Source organism: Cololabis saira, chromosome 19 (assembly GCF_033807715.1).
Source record: "Cololabis saira isolate AMF1-May2022 chromosome 19, fColSai1.1, whole genome shotgun sequence".
Classification (NCBI taxonomy): Eukaryota; Metazoa; Chordata; class Actinopteri; order Beloniformes; family Belonidae; genus Cololabis; species Cololabis saira.
Genome location: NC_084605.1, coordinates 13,189,878 through 13,212,539, shown reverse-complemented (window position 1 = coordinate 13,212,539; position 22,662 = coordinate 13,189,878). Strand labels below are relative to the sequence as shown.

General features: G+C 40.7%; 1 protein-coding gene across 3 annotated transcripts in view; it reads right to left on the bottom strand.

Annotated features, from left to right (window-relative positions):
• The window catches only part of rhbdl1 (rhomboid, veinlet-like 1 (Drosophila)), a 68,245-nt gene that overhangs the window by 39,272 nt on the left and 6,311 nt on the right, over positions 1–22,662 (bottom strand). Inside the window, exons 1-2 of one of the 3 annotated variants that reach the window (XM_061708147.1) lie at positions 16,920–17,039; positions 7,742–7,900 (exon numbers count right to left, since the gene is read on the bottom strand). In XM_061708147.1, coding sequence (XP_061564131.1) covers positions 7,742–7,900; positions 16,920–17,009 — 249 coding nt within the window. In that variant the 5' untranslated portion in view covers positions 17,010–17,039. Of the gene's footprint in view, positions 1–7,741; positions 7,901–15,724; positions 16,205–16,919; positions 17,040–22,662 lie in introns of those variants that run through there. The other 2 variants (XM_061708148.1, XM_061708149.1) reach the window with 2 other exon arrangements.

Below are 22,662 nucleotides of genomic sequence, written 5' to 3'. Positions count from 1 at the left end.
TTAGGAAACTATGCAAAAGAAATGTGGTAATCCCTTTTGGAGGTTAGCACGTAAAGAGGTGGCTTTGACCCTTATTGTGGCTAAATATGACACCTCAGCTTTAACAGTGATGGTGAGATGGGCCTGTTGCTCTGAGATAAGTAGAATGGTGTTGAGGTGCTGACCCTCCCAAAGATGGAGGGTTGGATGTTTAATACAGAAATAGGTCCCGGAAATTACATATACACTATTCTTGAGGCAGGGAGTGAAAGTAGAAGAAGTAAATAGGCACGAGAAGGCATGCCTGAGCTTGGTTCACTGAGTGTGGTGGATGTTGTTGGTGACACATTCCCTTTCTCTTTCCTAACATGTTAAAGGAGCTGTCTGTAAGAAATGGGCAAAACTGGTACTGCAGTCACTTTCAAAATATTGTTGAGCGGCGTGTACCCTCCCCCTCCTCCCCCCGACCAGAGGTTGCCAGGTAGGCTGCAGAATGCAGCAGGAACGTAGGCTGCCATGGCAATAAAAAAAACAAATCCTTGTTTTATTTCGGACCTTGTCACGACGTAACTCGGATTCATAACAAGGTCTTTTAGTTTTTGGAAAGCTAGACATTTTTTCATCCAACACGTTCGTAGCGGCTGCTGCGATAATTAGAGCCGAGCTGGCAACCCGGATGCCGAAACAATACTGACTTTGTGATTGGGAGATAGGTGGAGGGTGGAGCTTCAGGCCAAAACAAAAAATGACAACATAAACATCAGTTGAGGGCTGCAACTCCTCTTTTTAAACTGGAATATCCTGGCTTGAGTGCTGTTGTCAGTGACATAAGTATTTGAAATGAACATGATTTTTAAATGTCTGTTGACATATCGGGGTCATTTTATGATTCGTTTTATTATTGCTCTTACATACAGCTCCTTTATTATTCCTGAAAGTCCCAGACAAAATGTTAAATATTCTTTTTTTGGGGGGTGAATGTATTCTTTCTCTTTATTTAGCCTGTGTTTAACCCTGTGAAAACACCTGCTGCCTCCACATAGCATCTTCCATTCATACTGTAGAAACCGTTTTTTATATTTCCCCCAGAAGACTTGGCTTAGCATACCTGTCACTTTGCGGCACCTTCTATGACGCAGGACTGCCGTCTCGAAAGTGAGCATTAGCAGCCTTTTGAAGTGACGACAGGAGACGGTGAACAGACAATAAGACTTGCATGAGCAGTCAAAACTCAAGAAAGCTTGCTGAGAGGAGTGACAGAGCGATGTGCGCGCTGAGAATCGTATGGCATCAATAAAACTTTGCAGGGAGAACACCTCTGACTTAAGCATCACTGACTCTGGAAGTTCCCTGGTGAGGCTGTAGCTGCAGGGAATACTCAATGCTGAGGCTGCGAACATTAAGCTAAAGATAGTCTTCACCTCTTGGAGCACCTGATTGGGCCAAAATGAGAGCAGTGTATGTGTGTTTTAAGCAGAAAGGTCCGTCCTCCTCCTCTCTGAGGCTCCACATTCACCAGCGTACATGTTGCTCAGGGCTCTAGTCAATTGTCCTTGATGGATTAATTAGCCATGCCACATGGGCAGTTCCTAGCAGCTCAATACTAATTAGTAGTAATTTTAAAATGTGATTTAAGTGGCATTCAGGAGCCTGCACTGCAGGTATGGAGAAAAAGAGGCCATAAATGCTTACAATTTTGCTCAGAGTTTATCTCTGACTGTCTCTGCATTACTTTCCTTGGTTCACACAAGAAATATGTGTTTGCTGGGAAAAAAAAAAGTAACAAGACTGAGCATCTTAACCAAGCTTACACAGTGATTGAACATTGCCAGGCTAACACTGTGACTATTTGCAAAGACAATCAATTTTGTGAGTCATCCAGAGGTCCAAAAATCCCTACCTACTTTGCACATTCGCATGCATTCTTGCAGCAGAATCTAAATCGCTGCATATCTGAGCCTCGCTGATTCTGCCCTGACCCAGATACTCAGGTTCTTTCTTGTCCAAATCCTTTTAAAATGAGAATCCACCTTTTTTCCCTCTCTGCAGTTTGTGGCCACAAAAGCTTCACTTTAGGACACTTAACCAAAGTGCATCAGCAATCCATTTAAAATAGAAAGTCTAGAAATTTGGTTCAGCATTTAATGCTGACAGGTAACATTTGTGTCCCTGGAGAGTGATGCTCTGGGAGCACTAAAACTCTTCAAAACTTGAAAGTACAGTGTAGTTACCGACTGGACCACAAAAAACTGAATGGACTTCAAGAAATAACTAACAATAATTCCTGGGCAAATCAAAGTGCCATATCTGGACTGTAAATGTTCTGATACCAATACCAATAATGGGGATACTCACCAAAACTGCTAAAAGACTGTTTATGTCTGTGCACCATCCTGTGCCAAGTAATTCTTATAAACAGAATCATCTCTGGAGTTTGCTTGTCAGAAATGACATAAATCACCAGAGCAATGACGGAAAAAACTGCAGACTTTGTTATCCTAGACCAGTGATTCTTAACCATAGGGCCGCGGCCCACACTTGGGCCGCGAGCGCCATCTAGTGGGCCGCGAAAAAAATTCAGTTTTGTACGTGTGGGCCGCGAGGGCCGCGGGACTGCATAGCAACTCCCGACCAAATGAGGAGAAGAAGACCCTCAGCTAGCTCTAGGTGTAATAGTAAGAGAAATGGTGTGTATTTATAGAGAAAATCCTTCATTTTGCACAGAGTACGTTTAGATCCGCCAGGATCAGGGATCGATTACTTGGGTCTGCGCCCAGAGCGAGCGAGGGCGGCGTGATCATTTATCCTGACTCGTCCGCGCAGCAGGGGAGGTCGGTGCCGCTCGGGCGGCTCCGTCGTTACTGCTGAAGGATTGTACATGTAGATGTGTCTGCTGGACTGGACTGTTGTTCGGGCTCGCAAAAGCATCGGAAAGTGACTCTGCTGCAGCGGCCAGAGAGCTGCGGGTTCTGCCCGGCCGTCTCAGCTGATCAGGCTCGGATGAAATCCGACACGCGCAGTCCTGACAACTTATTAATGTAAATAAAACTTAGTAAGTTACTTAGTAAGTAATTAGCTTGACTCTTACAGAGATGAGAAGCCTAACAGGTGGAAAGGGAAGTTCAACCCGGAATGGACAGATTCATCCTGGTTCAGTCTTCCCACTGGGACAAAACCAGTGTCTCATACGTTCAGAGACCGTGGCGTTCAAAGTGCGAAAGTAAAACGCCACTGAAACAAAACACAAAGTTTTTCATCAAACATATCCACTCAAGTCTGAACTGAAGTCACAGAAAATAAGCTGACCATCTTAAACATGTTTGGGTCCACATACAGCTGTGAAGCAGCTTTCTCCACAATGAACATAATTAAAACTAAATATCGTTCCAGGTTCATCAATGAGCACCTTCTCATGTGCATGAGAACCTGACACCATCCAGCCCAGATTTAAAGTCCTGGCAGGAGAAATTAGAGCTCAGTTCTCTCACTGAACGACAGAAAGTGAGGGCATAAGATTAAGGGGAAGAAAGAAAAACTGCAAAACTTTTAAATTGTTAAAATGTGTTTATATTAATTTATTATAAAAATGTGTTGAGACAATTAACAAAGAAAAGGGGGAATTCAAACTGCTGGTAAAGAAATAAAATAAGATAGCATTTGAAAAATAAAATAAAATCTTATTTATTTATTTTATTTTTAAGAGAAAAAAATGTGTAATTGAAGTTACACATGTTAATGGGCAAATATGTACTTTTTTAATATAACAGTCAGATGCAGATGTTGATACAACTATGAGGCTACTTGAATATATATATATATATATATATATATATATATATATATATATATATATATATATATATATATATATATATATATATATATATATATATATATATATTATGATGTTCTGGACCTTCGCTGCTATACAGTGTTAATATTTAACGGGCCTCGGGCCACTCTGTACTGAAAAAATTGGGCCCCAAGGTCAGAAAGGTTAAGAACCCCTGTCCTAGACGACCAACCCCTGTCAGTTGTTAAAAACCATCGTACAGTTTCCCAGGTCAGATATACTGTACCTCTCTGAAGCTGTTTTCTCCAAGTAGTCTGAGAGCAGTATGCTTGATGTCAGCTAAAAGAGGCAACCAGCTTAAAAACAGACTTTTTAAGTCTGATTCATGAATTTCTTTTTTAATAGATATATTTTATTGATGTTATTTAAAAAAGAAATGACACTAATATCCAGTCAGTACTCAAAACCCAGGTATCAGAAGGAAAAAGGAAAAATAATATCTAAACAGTTCTAATTTCAATAAAAGGGTAAAAAGCAGGCACAATGCGACAGTTTTACTAGTAACATGAAGAATAAGATTCGCTTTTAAAACAACAAAAACACCCTCTAAAAACCATGTAATTAACCATAGACGCCATTTTGGATCTCAAGTAAAAATCACTCACATACCACTTGAAGGGAAAACGACTGGAACATGACATTTTGACAGGAATTCATATGTGCACACAGACCCGCAGGAACATATCAGACTTCAAGATGACCCACTTTTTCCCTGAGATCATAAACTGATGCTCTTTCATCTCAGAATCTAAAAGATGTCTGTGATGTTGCTCAAAAATGAAAAGCTGGTTGTAGAATGTATGTCAAGTTGCCTTTGCTGTGTCAGGCATTTCTGCACACTTGCTCTTTTGGTTAACAGTCACATAAAGACACCTTTCAAACATATACATATAATATACATATACATATACATATACATATATCTGTATGTGTGTGTGCATGAGGGTATGCACAGTTCCCCAAGAGAGGTTTTAGCAGCGTGCTACTTTCTCCCCCCTCTGGCTGAACTGATGGAGCTCCCCAGTTAAGATCGCCCTGCATGAAAGATGGATTGAACGTGAACGATGTGTGAGGCAGCCTCTTACTTGTGCACATACCCACTCATGCACGCACACCAGAGAAGCTGTTGCCTAACGGTGCGATTCAAACACATTTACACCCACTAAGGTCGAGGGAGGCAGCGGGGATTCGTAACTGCAAAACTCGCAGAGTGAATGTCGAACAACAAAGCAGACAAATGTTGAACACTCCCATTAGACACAGCTGAGAGAAATCTTGCCAGCTTTTGAGCTGAAAGCTTTAAAATTGCACCGACCGAGTACACATAAACAGACACGCACATTCTGCACCTCACTACGTCCATTTTAATAAACCGGAGGGGTGTTCCATCTTTCACTAAGGCCAGACCACAAATCAATACAGACACCACTTTAAGTAGTGGCTGTAATATCATGGCAGCAGCAGCATACTTTACAAATAAGAGATGTGTCACTGTGGACTGCTACTTATAAATGTGAGAACAGAGGAATGAGCATGGCCACATTTTTTAACAACAACTTTGTCTTTACAGTATATGCTAGAGCAAAGACTTTTATAAATATGTTCAAGTGACCATTCAGTGACTCCTTTTTGTTATAATCAGTCCAGTCCTCCAGGCAAAAGCATTTTAGCATCGTAGAACAAGAAAGCTGAATTAGTGCCTGCTCATCTTCGTCTCTTGTGATGACAGTTTGTTACTTGAAGACTGCAGCAATTTCTTCACAACATCACACATCAGTGCAAAATGTGAAGAAACAAACTGTGGAAAATTAAAGGGCCCCAGAAACTTGAAGGGAAAAAAAAAGAAAAACTTGAGAGTTTCAAAGAGAGAAAGAATGCTGAAGGTATTTGCAGATGACCTGGCTGAAAATGTCAGGCAACGTGCCAGACGTAGAGCTCATTCCAGAAAAGAGACACCTGCAGAGCTCACACATCACCCGCTGCACGGTGGAAGGCCGGATACACATCCACTTTTGAATATCCTCTAAATTACTCAGCAAATGTGCATTGCTGGCGCTTATGTATATGAATGCAAATCTGTATGCCTTTCAATCGGTCTGTGTGCATCAGGTAGACCGGGTGGGGGTGCAGACAAGAAGGAAGTGGGTGGAAGCAGCATGAAATACTTTTTTAAATACTGTTTGTATATATGCAAATTCTACGCATGTGCACCCTTTCACGTGTCTATCAGATAAATCTTTAAAAGTCAGACCTGAGGGTTGATATAAGTCTGAGGCTGAGCATTGTCACATTACTGCAGATTACTCCCTGCAACTACCAATGCTGTGTTAATCGAAGGCAATTTGCATTTGGCTGATGAGCAATTTTCTCCTTGATGTTGATGGAGGTGAGACCATTGTTCATTTATTTATTTTAGTGATGGTTATTTTTAGTGAACACACACAGGGAAAGGAGACAAAATGAAATGATGGTTCCAGAGGTTTGCATGAGATTGCAAAGAAATAAAGTGGTACAAAAAGAAAAGAAAAAAGAGTAATAGCAAACGAAGGGAGCTGTAGTTTTCTCAAAAGGGGGAGGGTTGATGCTGCTGCAGGAGCAGCATCTTTACAGTTATTTCTCTGCTCTGCAGTGCCAGAGACTTCAGAAATGGGACCAGCTGCAAATTGTGTGGCCTCATGTGGCTTTCATTGCAAACTGAGAGTAACACAACATGGAGGGAAGAATCAGACCAGGAAGTGACCTTAAAGAAGTAAAAAAGATGCCAGGAATTGCATTGCGCTGAATTGATTGCAGCCCTCACTGTCATGTGATGCCAGGAGCCACAGACAGGTGCAGAGCTATGTGCTCAGAGAAAAATCAGCACTTGGTATGTAAATCTCTACATGAATTTCTAATAGGAACATAATGGTAAACAGACAGGTGAAGAAGCAGGGGATACATGAACTGAAGAGGCTGAAAACGTAGAGCCAGAGACGCCAAATATTGACTCAAAACAGACACTCTTAAGGGTGGCAAGAGAAAATAAGAATACAAATTGCATTAATCAAATTAATTTCAGGACATTTCTTTTCTTCATAATTTCCGCTCAGGACAAACACGTCAGCTACTAAATCTGTTATCCCAACTCCTAAATATATAAAATGGTGATTTAAACTCAGAAATCCATAAAAGAGAATAGAAAATCTCTCTCTCAAACATGACTTGCAATTGTTAAAGGAACGTATTCTTTCTTTCATTTGATACAACATATTAAAACATACAATCATTGCTCTGATAATTAACGTTTTTATGGTTGTGAGTCCACTATATAGGATATATGGGTATATAAAATCTAATTTTATTATTTTAGAAGCACTGCAAAATAGTAGACCCTCAATATAGTCCATTATGTAGTGCATAGTGACTGAATTTGATCATAGACAAACTCCAACTCCTACAAATGATGAAAGGCCACCTGCAAAGTGTGTTTGGTAAATTACAAACACAACACACTACAGCCATACTATATTTTATTTATATTAATTTCCTAAGAGTATAATTGCATTTGAATATTTGAGTTGCAATAAACAAAAGATATTGCTTTCATAATTTTCTCGCTCAGCCTGGTGTGGGTGTTTTTCTAGCGCTGGCTGTGCTCTGCTGTGAAGTGTCTGGATTTACCGACGTATTAACTGGAGAGATTGATCCTTCTTTTTGCAGGACAACTAACAGAATGATCCGGTCAATTTTTGTCAGTGCAAAGCTGGCTGGCTCTGTCTGAATCAATTCTGCAACCTTTCTGAAATCCAACAAAACTGTGAAATGTGTGTAACTTTGTGTCTGAGTTGCAGGTCATTAAATATTTCATGCAATCGCTCAGCTATACTGTCGGTGATCGTTCATGCGTGCGTGGCCACGGTTCCCACCTACCAGCTCAATGAGCTCCTGGTAGCACACCTGTCCCTCTCCATTACTCTGGACGAGGGCTAACAGCATGTCCAGTTTGGATGGGTCCAGCTGCAGCTCATGGTGCTCCACCAAACTGGTGAAGTTCTCCACTGGGATAAAACCGGTGTTCTCTGGGTCCAGCTGGAAAAGAAAAAGTAAAAAAAAAAGAAGTGAAACACCCACAGCCCAGTCAGACTATAAGAATGAACCCTGCGTGCATGCCAACAGTTGCATTAGACAGTTTATGCATCCTGATGTTTTAATAAGGAGCACAGCAGAGATAAAGTGTCAGTTTGCCCTCACGGGGACTGCATCAGTAAAACGACAGCTGAGATTTATAAACAGACACAAAATATAGTTATGGTGACAAATTACAGCAACAGCATAAGCTCAGACACTGACAAGTGTATTAGTTAAGCTGTGATACTTCCACGATACCTTCAAAATAATTAAAAGATAGCGGCGAGTCTGTCAAACAAAACAACAGGGAGGTTGTCATTGTTGGTAGCAGCGACAGAAGACGGATGAGTGAGTCGTTCTAACACACACAGTGTCACAAAAGAAAAAAAAAATCATTTTGCATTACTTAAAGCCAACTTTTCAGTCTTTGATTCTCGGTGGATGCATCACTTGAGTGTAAGACTCCATCCGTGGTCATATGTGCAGCCAGCAAGGATATCTCTTCAAAATGTCCAAGATGTAAAAGAATCGATGGAACATTTGTACATATGTTTTGGGAATGTGACCTTTTAATAAGTTTCTGGAAATCAATTCATTCCTTCACACAATCAGTATTAGAAATTAATTTTGAGTTAAGCCCCAATTTGTATTTATTAAATGACACACTGGATCTTCAGTTAGACCGGAAAAAAAGCAGGATATTAATTATGATCACATACTTCGCTAAGAAATGCATACTTTTACTTTGGAAAGATGATTCCCCTCCAACTTTCAAGTTTTTTTTGGATCAAATTTCAGTTTTTTTACCATTGGAAAAATGAACTTTAGAAAAATACAACCGTGCTCATATTTTTCAAGAATTTTGGTTCCCATTACTCTCAAAACTGGATAATTTTTCCAAAGGGGACCAATGAGTATCTTTATTTTCGAACTTGTGCCTTATATGTATGTATGTTTGTATGTTTATATGTATATATATAGTTTGATATCGCTGTTGCTGCCATTATATATTTTTTTATTTATTTTTTATTTTTTTAATATTTATTTAATTTTGTTCTCCCTTAATGTATGTTTTTTTTTTCCCTATAGGGTAATTATGGGGAGGGGAGGGATGTGGGAATAATAGAAATCATGCATGTGAAAATGTGAATTGTGAAAATTATTGTGAAATAAAAAGATATTAAAAAAAAAAAAAAAAAAGATAGCGGCGAGTCTGTTAAACAAAACAACAGGGAGGTTGTCATTGTTGGTACAAGCGACAGAAGACGGATGAGTGAGTCGTTCTAAAACACACTGTATTGCAGTGTCACAAAAGAAAAAAACAATCATTTTGCATTACTTAAAGCCAACTTTTCAGTCTTTGATTCTCGGTGGATGCATCACTTGAGTGTAAGACTCCATCCGTGGTCACATGTGCAGCCAGGTTTTAATAATCACGGCTGACTCACTGAAGCCCACGACCACCGGGGTTAATACTGCTGATGCCTGCGCTTCTCGTAATTGATTTAAGTAAGTGAGTGTCATAAAAATGTCTGAGCACAGTAATCTAAAATAACACCAGGTTAAAAGAGGCTTGTAAAACAAAGGGTGCATATCTATGCTTGGTTTATATTATGATGGGTTTTTTTTTTTCTGTGTGTGTGAGAATGTATTACTCTTTATTCTTCCCAACCGTCCCTTCCCTAAATGTAATTCAATAGCTCTTCAATGGAGTGTTAATTTCTCACGCCGGCTCACCACAGTGTGCCTTTACTGTGTTTGTTAAAATGAGCCTGAGGACAAAGTGAAGCAGTACAAAGACACCACATGGGAAGAGTCCTTGCTGCCTCTCATTTCAGCATTTCCTGAAAGCTAAGACAACCTCGTTATGGCTTGGATGGTAAATCAACAGTGTCTTGTTGCTGCAGGGACGAGTGAGCTTTCAGATGTTGCGTGAGTGTGTCATCAGTCACTCTGGATCGTCGTTGGTCCCGTCCACCAGAAGAATCCCCCTGTGACTTCTCCTCTGAATGGTTCGACAAAGATGCCCCACCAGTTCCATGAGGAAGATGGCATCAAACTCATTCATCATCTATCATTCAGAACTGTGTGTCTTTTTTCCTCCATCCCAACCCTCAATATATTTTATTGTCAATCTTGTCTTCCAAAAGAACTTCACAATGTTTGAAGACAAACCACAGGCAAAGTCCATGGAAAGTGTCTATCTTCCTCATCAATCCCCACTCTAATCCCAACATTAAACTGGTAATGAGCTAAACTCAATAACTTGCAATCTCAAGATGCATATCAAACTAAATTTCAGCAAAAAAAAAAAGAACCAAGGTGGCAGATGGCAAAAACTCATGTTTATTTTTAGATAATCCCCTTTTACTCTGGGTTTTATGGATATTCGTTAAAACATGGCTCTTTCTCTTTCTCTGATACGTTCGCTGTTTGCAATGTGGAGTGTACTGAGATGACATGTATGGAGCACACAAGACGGTAGAGTTGCAAGAAGTGGAAAATGGGAGAGGTATGTGGGTGGTTGGAGGGTTGATGAAATGAAAGAAATTGGGAAAAAAATGATGACATTAAAGTAGATGGAAGAAATGGTATGAAACAAGAGGAAGGAGGGAGCGAGTGAGGGGACAGAGATGAAACTTAGAGGAAGAAAGATTAAAAATGCCTCACCACTGGCTGTTATACAGCATGATTGTCTGCCTAGTCTAGCGGTCTGTCCATGAATCCTCTTCTTCTTATTCTTGTGAGCAGGCTGTGACACACTCCAGTGCTCTGCATCCTCTTCCCACAGAGGAGAGATAGATCAGATTCTAATGTGCTTCTGGCTCAGCCCAGCCTGATGGGGAGGAACAGAGAGCCACACTGGGGACGCCTGATTACTGTCAGCTTCCATATGTCAGCACGTCTCTAGGCTACGCATACGCTTTATGTGTAAGGTAGAAATGCAGGGCCTATACGCATGTTTAGCCTAATTGCTTGTGCACTATTACACAAAGCAAGACTTGATATTGAGCCGTCACACCGCAGAGATACCTTTGTCTTCACTGTCCAATATCATTCAGGGAGAAAAGTTATGCAGGGGAGACTGTGTGCTGGGGATACAAGGGGGGTAAGGATTGTATCTTGTAGCCAGTTGGGGTTATCAATTACCAAGATGAGGATCCCTGTGATGAATGCACTTTTTCATAGGCTGGTGGTGCACATGAAAAGGGGAGGGTGGGTACAGTAACAAAGAAAAGACAGGGCTGAGAGAAGGAAGGGAAGAGCACTAAGAAAGAAGCAGTTATTGAAGCGATCCAACACTGGTGAGGACGACACTTTGACAAGCCGCATGTGTTGCCATGGCTACTAGTCGCCTGTGTGTCATCTCTCTCTCTCTTTTGCATTTCCCCTTTTTTTTTTTGGCCGACATATTGGCATTCCAGAGGCAAAAGGAAAGACACAAAAGGGGGGAGAAAAACAGGAGATGAAAGGAGGGAAGCATTCACATGCCTCTAAGCGAATGAAATGTAAATGCAGATGCATAGAATGAGACCGTTGCGATAAGAAAAGAGCTGTGTTGAGACAAAGTCTGGGTTTAGGTGCAAGGAGAGGCGGGCTGGGAGATTATAGACGGAAGGCGGAGCTGCAGGGGAAGATAGACTTAACTTGGATGGCTCAATTGCAAGTGAGAGAAGATGGGTTAAGACACAGGATGAAAATGTATACAGTACATGGAGAAGGGCAAAAAGGTGTGGAATGTGGACTGCAGGCTAATGATCTCAGTGTTAACCTCCAGGGCCTCTATCGCCTTCAACACAGCAGCTCTGACTGACCCCAATCAACCGCTAAGTAATGTTTCTGTTTCCTAGGAGCTCAAGAGTGAACCTTTCCAACCCAGACACCAAGCCACGACAGGTCAACTTTCAGACATGATGCCGAGAAGAGCAGCTTCCTCTGTATTTTGTATCCCCAAATCTGTAGCTACTACTGCAAACGTATCATACATGCATGCATGCATGCATTTAGTTTAATTGATGTCAAACTCATGACGGAAGAACTTTAACTGTTCTACTAGAGCCGTAATCGGGTAAAGATCCCCTTCAAATTATTATTTATTTCATATATCATTAGGTGGTTCGGTGGTCTTTACTTAATTTAGGGTGAGCCATGTTTGCACATAACTCTGAATTAAATACCACTTGGCCAAATATATCAAGATAAAACTGTTTTGGCCTGAATCGATTACTTAATCAACTGGCATAAAATGCCATTACTCAAAACCAAATTGTCCAGTCAGGTCAACCAGAGACTGAAAAGGTGTTTTCATTCACATAACTTTTATTTGGATAAATTGTCCAAAAGGCCGTGCAAAGTTGATGCTGATAGTAAAATGAACAGTATTTACACATTGGAGCCAGTGCCATTACTAACACAGTGGCGCAGAGCCAGCACTACAGAGTAGGTTGAACACAGAGCTTGAATGAAGCTGTGTGTCTGCAGCCGGCAGTGGCATTTACAAGGTAGAGCATTTGTGCATAGAATCAGAGCACAACTTGGCCACTAAATGTGTAACTATCACAACGTGTGTGCTGCTGTGCTGTTACTACCAACACTTTCAGAATGAACTGCTGAGCCAATGTGATGTGACGGCCCTGAGACATAAAACGTTCTCCGTCCTTGAGTGGACACAACAGACGGGACACATCCGAGGAATTTTCCTTACTTTAAACGCTTCCTGGTGTTTCCAGAGCGTACGAGCAGCTAGAAGCCGGAGTAGTGATAGCGAGGAGTGCATAAGAGCCTCATTCTCTCCACTTGACGTGAATATGTCAGAAAAGCATTCACAACCCCAAGGCGAGATATAAATATACCAGATAGGAACTGAAAGACATGCAAGGAGATATTCACCAACTAATGATGGGAAACTTTAGTGGATGACTGCTGGCAACCGTCAAGTTGCCTTATCACAGGACTGCAGTAGAAAGAGCTTATATGTGTGAGCATGCACAGGCCAGAAATACCGAGAGCTCAGCACTGCGAGCTCCCACAGACAAAGACTAATAAACTCACTCATGTTGCCACAGTTGCATTATCTTTCTTTCCCCTTGCAGCATTTTCATGTGGTTCACTGTAGCATGTTTAAAACATCCTCTCTCCTTGAGACCCATGTTTTCAGTCTAATTCCAAATTCTAGTAACCTACATTACACCCTCAAGCATTACAGTTTGTTGCATTTAACCACTGATGTATGTTTGACTGTAGGGGGAAATAAACCAAGCCGGGGGCATCCAGCCCTCTAGTAAAATATAAATGGCCAAGAAAAATAACAAAATACTAGGGCTTGGCGATATGGACCAAAAGTCATATCTCGATATTTTCTAGCTGAATGGCGATACTCGATATATATCTCGATATTTTTTCTGTGCCATAATTGGGGTTTCCCCCAAAGCATTATAGCATAGCATCTCTGTTAGCTTCATTTTTTTCTGAGGCAAACCCTTAAAAAAACAATCAGTTTTAATACAAAGCCTCATGCCAAATGTCACACAGGTACCTTTATTAACAGAGATCTGCACAATATCAGAATGTATAAAACAAATGAAATAAAAATAAACTGCCTGCATGTATAGAATAAAAATGCTTCTTGAATAAAATAAAACAAATATCCCTTTCCTGCATAACAATTAAATTAAAATACACTGTACAATTAATACAATGTAGACAGTAACAGGCAGACTTTTCCACTGAGGTTGACAGTTGTGCAAATAACAAAACATTTGTGCAAATCTCAAATAAAACATTCAAGTCAATTTGTCACAAAATAAGCTATATCAAAATCAAAAAAAAAAAAAAAAAATTTTTTTAAATCGATATAAACGATATTGTCTCGTACCATATCGCGTTGAAAATATATCGATATATATTAAAATCTCGATATATCGCCCAGCCCTACAAAATACTAACAATAGCATTTATTGAAAATGAAATACAAGACTAAAAAAGTCTGCGGTTGCTGAGTCAGACCCCTAAATTAAAATAAATGAAGCAGTAATAATAACCCCTGCTTATTAAATACACTAGAAGTGCCCTCAAGCAAAGCTCTTGACCTCCAGGTGTGCCTGTGGAGTTGCTCGTGGAGTGATGGGACACTGTGGTTGTTGTGGAAGCATCCAGTGAATGTGACAGGATAAAACTGGATGCCTCCACAACAACACCCGGCATGCTCTACGAAACATTTTCCTGGATAAAGATGAGGCAAAAAGTGCTCAGTGTTTAGACAGGCAGGAGGTTTTGTAGAAACAAGAACAAGCAAGCCTGTTCGCAGTCCAAAAGCTGTTGGCATGTTTCATTTCATTCTGGTTTAATTAGAGGGACCTCTCACAAATCAAAAGACACCACGTAGAGTCCCAAAGGTGGAATAAAGATGGCCAGGGTGATCTAATTCAGACTTGAGCCGAAAAAGGCACTGTGGCCTGCTCGAGCGGAAACTGTCCATAAGAACATACTGGCATAAGCAAAACACAGCCCGCAATCAATAAAACAACTAGCTGTTTACAATGTGGAAATATTGGCTCCATCTTCAGCCCGTGCACTAACCTAAGATGAAAACTGATATTGACACAGACGGGTTCCACCTCCCTGATACCACATACAAAAGCAGAGGTGAAGGAAGACATATGGGTCAGGAACCACTAAGTATTTATATCTCAAGTGTTTATCCAGTGAATGACTCAAGGCTGCAACCACATGGCATGTTCTCAGTCAACCCACACAGGCTTCCACCGCACATTTAAGAATCACACACACTGACTTAAAAAAGAGAAGAAAAAAAAAGCAACGGTGCACATGATCAGAGATCTGCATTCCCTTGGGTCTGTTCAGCATGCTGCTGACAGGCCACTTGCAAACCCTAAACCCCGGACCCAGGCAATCAATATCTCCCCCTTGGACAAAATGATTGCTTGATCAATCTGCCAATCAACCCACACGTGCCAAAAGGCCAGCTCATTACCGAAATCATGAGGCATTGGAATTACACAAGGGACATCGAATACCAGCAAACACACGTGCATAAATCACTTGCACCTTCAAGAACCACAACCTAAATATAAATGTGCTATATGGGAAGGATCCTCCCTCAAATGCAATCTGGTTTGTTAAATCTGGAGATGGTAGACCAAAGCTAAATATGACTGGTTAGTAAAAATGGAGGTTTGGCCGGAGGATTCTTGGAAACCAGATGTGAATAAGAACATTTTACACCAAGTCTGCATTTCGGCTTGCCAAGAATATTCAACAACATAGCCGAGAAAAGCCAGGAGTTTAAAACCAAATAATAGCTTTGTTTTAGAGAGAAAGACATAAAGCTGTATAAATGTTGACTGTTTGGTTTTCGTGACCCTGAGATGATAAAATTGGATGTGTGGTATGTACAACAAAAGCAATTCAAATCACTAGGAGAAAAAAACAACACTATTGCATCTATTGCTACAAATGCTGAGGCAGCAGGTATACTGGACGTGTAATTTCATCCATTCACACATCAGCCCCTTCCATTATCAATTCTGCAAACCACGACGCGATGGTCCCGCTCCTGCTGTGCCCCTCGGGGGGGAGACGTGCCCCCACAGTGGACGCATCAGTCATGCTGTCCTGTGTTCTCATTCTGCCGTGCAAACAGCCCCTGCTATCCATCCTGACATCAGCTCCCACCACAACCATCCATGTCTCAGTCCCTGGGTAGTAGACGGCGAGGTGGCCAGGAGCCTGTAACCATAGAAACCCCCGCCGCTGCTTACTCACCTGCTCTTGTATGAGCTGAAACAGGGAGCTTCTATCCATATACTGGCCAGGGAGGTGAGAGGAGCCGCTGAGGACAAGGGCATAGGGAGGAGCAAGAGAGGAGTGGTGCTGATGAGGATGAGGATGGGAGAAGGTGGAGGGAGATAAGGTCAGGTAGAAGCTGGAGCCTAAATGATAGCTTCTGCTTGCTTCAATGCTGATGTGTGCCCCCCCTGCTGCTGATGCTGATGATGGAGAAAACCTGGTCAGCTTGGTTCCGGGTTATCCTTGCAGGTGGAGGGATGCCGGTGGCAGGGTGTGTGTGTGTTGTGTGTCGGTGCTGTGGACGGGCCGTGACTCCGCTCAGTGTCGGTAAAGCCAGTTTCAGCAGACGACGGGCAGGCGTGCAGAGCGAGGCAGGTCCAGCAGCTCTCATTCACTCTCCTCCTCCTCCTCCTTGCTCTCCTCTATCCCATCGCACTGACTGCTACCTCTCTCGCTCTCCCCTCTCCTCATACACACACTGCGTCGCCTGCATACCAATGAGCCAGCAGAGGGAGGTGGCCTCCCTCTTCCAATTGCAGGAGGGGAAGGAGTGGCCAGGGCCTGCGGCTCTGCTCACTACAAGTAAGGTGTCTCAAGGAGGGAGCAGAGAGAGGATGCTTCCACTGCGGCTCTGAGCTTACTACACGCATGGCACACACCACATACACCACACGCACGCACGCACGCACGCACGCACGCACGCACGTCTGGTCTGTTACTGATACACAAAATCCACACACTCTTAACAAGATCCAAGCTTCTAATGCGTTCGTTTTTCTCCAATTAAATGACTTGATGCAGATTATATCAATACCACAATCCCCTTTTGAAAACAAGAATCTATTGTGTTTCCATTAGTATCTCATTGTTCACTGTAAGCACTGGCAGTATGAAATGCAACAAAGATAAAATGTGCACTCACATCTCACAAGCATGAAATTGTATCAGACCTTTGGCGGCTCGCTTTCTGTCAATCTAAAAATAAAGAGACGTGATGCAGCAGCCAGAGCAAAGTGGTCAGAGTTCACCTTGTATTGTTTATGTGAGTTGCAGACTTTTTTTCTTGATCTGTATGAACGGTATGAAGTGCTTCCTTTCAGGACACATCTGCTGTGATCCCCCCTCACGGGAACGATGGGGGTAACTGGGAGGAAGCGGATATAAATCTCACCTCATAAAAGAAATGAAACAGTCTTAGATGTAACTGATTGCAGATGGGGCTGCTGGCAAGGTTGTGGCCGGGGGACAACTTGTACATCATGACGCTTGTAGATCATAGTTGAGGCAGGGATGTTTCTTGTCTGCACAGACTCTTCAGAGATTTACCACCAATGGTGCTCCTCAAGCCTCTGGTTTTGTCGCCATCTTAGACACCACGGCTGCATCAGACTTTCAGATCTTTTTATTACATCAAGAAAAGCTTGTAAATCTCCGAGGTGAGAAAATGATAAAACATATATATGTGCCTCCTCATCACTCCGTGTGCTCTAGTGGGTCAGGTGGAGGCTGTTGACTAAATGAAGCCTCAAGTAACTGCTGTATTTAGCCTAATGGATTGGGCCGAGGCCACCTTGAACATGGCAGAGCTCCCAGACCTTCCCCTTGTCACGTTCCATTATACACATCTGACACACTCTTGTTTAAACAAAGCCTCAATAATGTACCTGCAAGTCTATAGAAACGACAGGATCCTGTTTTTTTTTTCTGTGCATAAAGACTAAAGTCACAGAACTCACTCTTCTTCCTTCAAATACTAATCAATGTTAAGAATTAATTTGTCTCCAATCCTCTGTTGCTGTGAGCATGAATAAGACAAATCTAATTATGAGGTCACTGCTGGAGGATTTGCAAGCTGAAAGAACAGCCAAAATGAAACTGGATTCAATCGTTGCCTTGGTAACCTTGCAGGACTTCCATCAAACAATGACAGTCATGTACTGTAAAGCATGACAATCTGTGTATAAAAAAGGTAATATATTTATATATTTTGTAAATATTATCTGTTTTTTGGTGTTAACTATTTTTTTTCTCTTGTACATTCTCTTTTTCTACTTTTTATATTGCTCTTTTTTATTATTTAACTATTTATTGGTTATTTCTACTTTACATTTTTTGTATAAGCCGTTGAGCGTGTGTGTGTTTTGGCTGCTGCACGACTGAATTTCTCCTCTGGGAGATCAATAAAGTCTTCTATTCTATTCTATTCTATTCTATTCAATTCTAAATCTGAAAACCCTTTTTGTGTGAAGAAACCATCAATTTGTATAGTCTAGGTTTTCTCAGTGTGATATAAATTCAGTGTAGTTTATGCACACAACAGCTGAAAATGTATAATTGGCCTCAATGTGAGGAAACAGCACCAGATGCAGGTAATCCACTCGGGTCATAGCTGCACCAAGGGTCATATTTTTGTCACTTCCACCACAGATCGCAGCCAGAAAGAGATACCCCTGCCATGAAATACTGTCCATGCTGCCTGCAGCATCCCCAACTAAATGGTCTCTCTTGAGCCTGACTAAACCCTTCATGTTCCATTTACCTCTGGTGGATGGATGCAGACTGCTGGACAAACCCAGGTAAACATGTTCCTCTTTAACAAGGCCTGAAAGCAGCACACAAAACATTGGACTAGGCTTTGTGTCTGGGCCGGGAGTGAATAACAGGGCTTTTCAGGGAGGCAACAACACGCATTAATTAGGCTGCCGGTCTGCACTTTTCCTCTACAGCTTAATGACTCCAAGGTCCATAAAGCAGGTGGTTATAGGAATAGTTGTGTTTCCTTCATTGGATGTGGTAAAAGGGAACTATAAATGTATAGCTTAATTATGTACAATGTGTACAGGTTTTTAACAGCAGGGGCCAATAATGTTCTTTAATTTACAAGTTTAAACAGGGGAGGAAAAACTTGTTTATCTTAAGCAGCTTCACCTCATTTGACTTTGTTAACTTTTTTTATATTCTTACCTAAAACTTGATCCCTTGTCTCAGTCTAGACGTTTAGATAGCAACAAAGGAATAAACCTCTCTGGTGTGTTAACTGTTGAAAGCTAGATCAATACGACTCTATATAGACAAAAAAATCTGTTGGGAGTTACAAAAATGCCAGCAACTTTGAATCTGCATCAGAATAGATTCGTTAACAAATGCAAATTGGTTTTATTATAGTCACCAAGAAAATAAATCCATTAGCTTTTACGTGATGATTTTTACAATCATAGTCACGGCTAAAACTTTTCAGTTTTCACTGATTCTTTGGAGGTCAGGATATTTAATGACGTCATATTTAAATCTCAATAATAACAGATAGAAGGTTAGAAATCACTGGACTGAAAACAAACAAGTAGAAATACTCAGTTAACCCATTCAGACAACATATGTCACTTTACGTGCTTTTTCTTTTTAAGCCCTATTAAACGTAAAACCTTTTCCGTCATTGTTCTTGTGATAAACAGGATTCATTGCTTAAATAATAACCGGGTTCATACACATTTTGAAATCACTATATGGAAAATAAAACAAGGCGTAAATAAATAAGTAAAGGAAGTGTTAACTCTTGACCGACAAGCTGGTAAAGTTTGGCAGACGGTCAGTAATTGTACATCCCTTTTAATATCAATTCAGTTCAAAAAAAGACTGTGCAGTGTGTTTCTCATTTACCTGTGCTGGGTCTCTGGAAAGCGCCTAGAGACAACTTGTGTTGTAATAGACGCTGTATAAATAAAATTGAATTGAATTGAAAATTGAATCTGTTCAAACACAGCTGCCATGCAAACCAAACAACCAGCTGCCACTGGGAGCGGGACGGGGCCTTGAGGCGTGGCCAACCACAGCTGGCTAGATGGGCTCGCATAACCCCTCTTTCATCAAAGCAGTTCAGTTGCTGGTAGAGTCAGCACCCAATGTGAAACAAGTTCTTTCTGTTTTGACCAGTGTAGCACTGGCTCTGGTTCAGAAAAACTGATGCCAGGGGCGTCAATTCAGTATGCCAAGGTACGGCAGCCGCCACACCTTGGCTTCAAGGGAAAATGTAAATGTTTGTTTTTTTAACACATTTATGGAATTACTCTGTGTCTATTTGTATTGATTATTCTATTACTTAATACATATAGAATAACTACAAATGCAAATCAGAACAACATGATCGATTTCACTAGTTATTATACACTGCAAAAACTGAAAATCTTTGTCTAATTTTTAGTCAAAAAAAATCTCATTTCATTTAAGACAAGACTCAAAAACAACCATTTTCACCTGTTTCAAGTAGATTTTCACTTAAAATAAGTGGAAAAATCTGCCAGTGGAACAATATTTTTTTGCTTGTAATGAGAAGATAAATCTTGTCCCACTGGCAGATTTTTCTACTTATTTCAAGTGAAAATCTACTTGAAACAGGTGAACATGGTAAAATAACAAGTAATTTTTCTGGTGATGACTCTTGTTTTAAGTGTAATGAGATTTTTTGACTAAAAATTAGACATTTTAACTAGAAATAAGACAAATATTCCTTTTTTTTGAGTTTTTGCAGTGAGCGAGAATGCATTTGAAAAAGTTCCAATGTTCTTGACCACACAGATAAGCTACATAGCAGACTTCTGTGATGATGAGTATTTGCTGGATATGTTGATTGATACTCTAGTTAAGTTCTGTGACTCGTAACCTTGCCATACCTTAGCTTCCACTGAATTGACGCCACTGGCTGATGCTACGGGAACCCAAGCTTGCTGTTGTTCCTGACCAACGAGCCACTCACGTCAGGAACCAGGGACAGGGTTTCTGACTGACACCAAACTGACATCACTTAATCAATTCATTCTTAGAAATTACAATTTGGATCTTTTTTGAAATGCACAACCGTGAAAATAGATACATAAACGATGGTGACATCCCATACTTTTGAAGAAAGAATAACGCTGTGACGGGCAATAGGGGCAGCATGTTGTTTGGTACTTACTGTAGCACAGTGACTTAAAGAGCAAATTGCAGGTTAGGGTTTTTTTCAAAAATGATACCTGACCTTATGTGAAAATGACTATGTGAGAAGTTTATGTAGGATTTAATATGTTTTACAAGACATAAGGGCACGTATTCAGAGGAAAAAGTGGCTGATTTTAGCAAAGCTCCCAAAAACGCTTTTTTTTTTCAACAAAACAACTCCGGAGGTCACTGTAATATATATTTATGCGTATTTCAATGAAAATTCAGTTCCTACATTATTTTCCTACACATTGATTCACAGGGGTCTCCATCCTGCAATCTGCTTTTTAACACCAACAAGGTTCTTAGTTAAAATCCCAGTGTAAAGTGTATCAAGCCATCCTATTTTGTTGAAGATGAATAAATGAGCATATTTCTTTGAGAACATCCTGTTTCGATGAACATGGTGTTCTGGGAGTTCCTAACACTGTCATTCAAAAACAAGTAGGAAAACACAATTTGTCTCATTTATTGTGTTTTAAGAGAATACAAAAGGACAGAGAATAATTGTCGAAAGCCCAAAACAAGAGGGAATAAACATTCAGCCACGTAGCCTGACCACATGACTTAAAATTAAAGGAATACTTGCACTAATTGAGTTGTGCATGCTCAGCATATTGTCAAAGTATAGGTCGCAGCACAACAATGCTACTCTACTTTTCTCTTCATTTGCTTATAACTTTATAAATAAGGAGGCCTGTTGACCTCCACTAATCATGAAAATTAAAATAGGTGTGTTGGATCTGCTGAATGTCAAGCAGTAGTGATTGTGCAATGGAGGGAATCACCCGTGTGATGAAAAACAGCAGAAAAACGAATCAGGTCACTGACTGACACACTTTTTTATACTAAAGTGCTCCATTTAGGAGGACCTCTTGGGGAGGAGGGGGAGGAGGAGGAAGGGAAGAGTTACTACAAGGAGACTGAAATTAGAGATAATGAAAAAAAGATGGGGTAAGCGAGTGAAATGCTAATAAAAAGGAGAGATATATTCCAAATTCTGTAAACTGCCAACACTTTCTTTCAAAGGGGTGGGGTGTTAGTTTGGCAGCATCTCTGCAAAATCCTCATCTCATTTAGAGGTAATATTTATGTGGAGCATCAGTGGCATTGCAGTGTTACAGTGCCACTTGCTGCTGAATGAAGCACAGCGTCTAAGAGCAGCTGCTTATGATAGATTCAGCATAAGCAGCACAAACGCCAAAGTATCAAAAGACCTCCAGTGTTTAAACCTGGAGATGCAGCAGCTGAAAGTGAGCTTGTCGCCTTTAAGATGCAGATTAAAACCTGATAATCTGTTTAAAATTTAGGGTGGACTCTCATCTAATACGCCGCCCTATATTATAATAGTGAAACTGGTCAGAACAGCCTCAAATGTAAAGTTAGAGTCAAAACTAGTGACAGAAACCATGTATTAAGAGTCCAGAGGGTAAATCACAACCTTGATCTCAGTGTCAGTGATCATAAGTAAGGAATGATTGCAGCAAACATTAATCCAGTTTTTGCTATTAACTAAAGACTCGGACAGCTCAACGACATAACTCTGTCCATTAACAATGCTGGTTCCATTTTCCTGTGATTGTCTCTGGCACAATGAGATATCCTCCGTTTGTGGCACCAATTAGATTCAAGACAGGTCAAAGATAATCTCATTGCAAAAGGACACATTACCTGATCTTGTAGCTGCTACTGCCCTCTCCTGGTAAAATCATTATATTAGCAGTCACCACTAGCTCTGTAATTGCCCCAGAGCTAAAACAATTTTTTTAAAAAGAAATAAAAAAGCTGCTTTTCATTGTTTCATTGTTTCATTTGTTTTCATTGTTTCACATTGTCAAGACTGAATTGTACAATTCTAAAATAAGAAGTAGAAAAAAAGGAATTCAAAGAAATCAGTTTGTGGAAAATGATTCTCTTCTATCGGCTGCCTGTTTAAATAG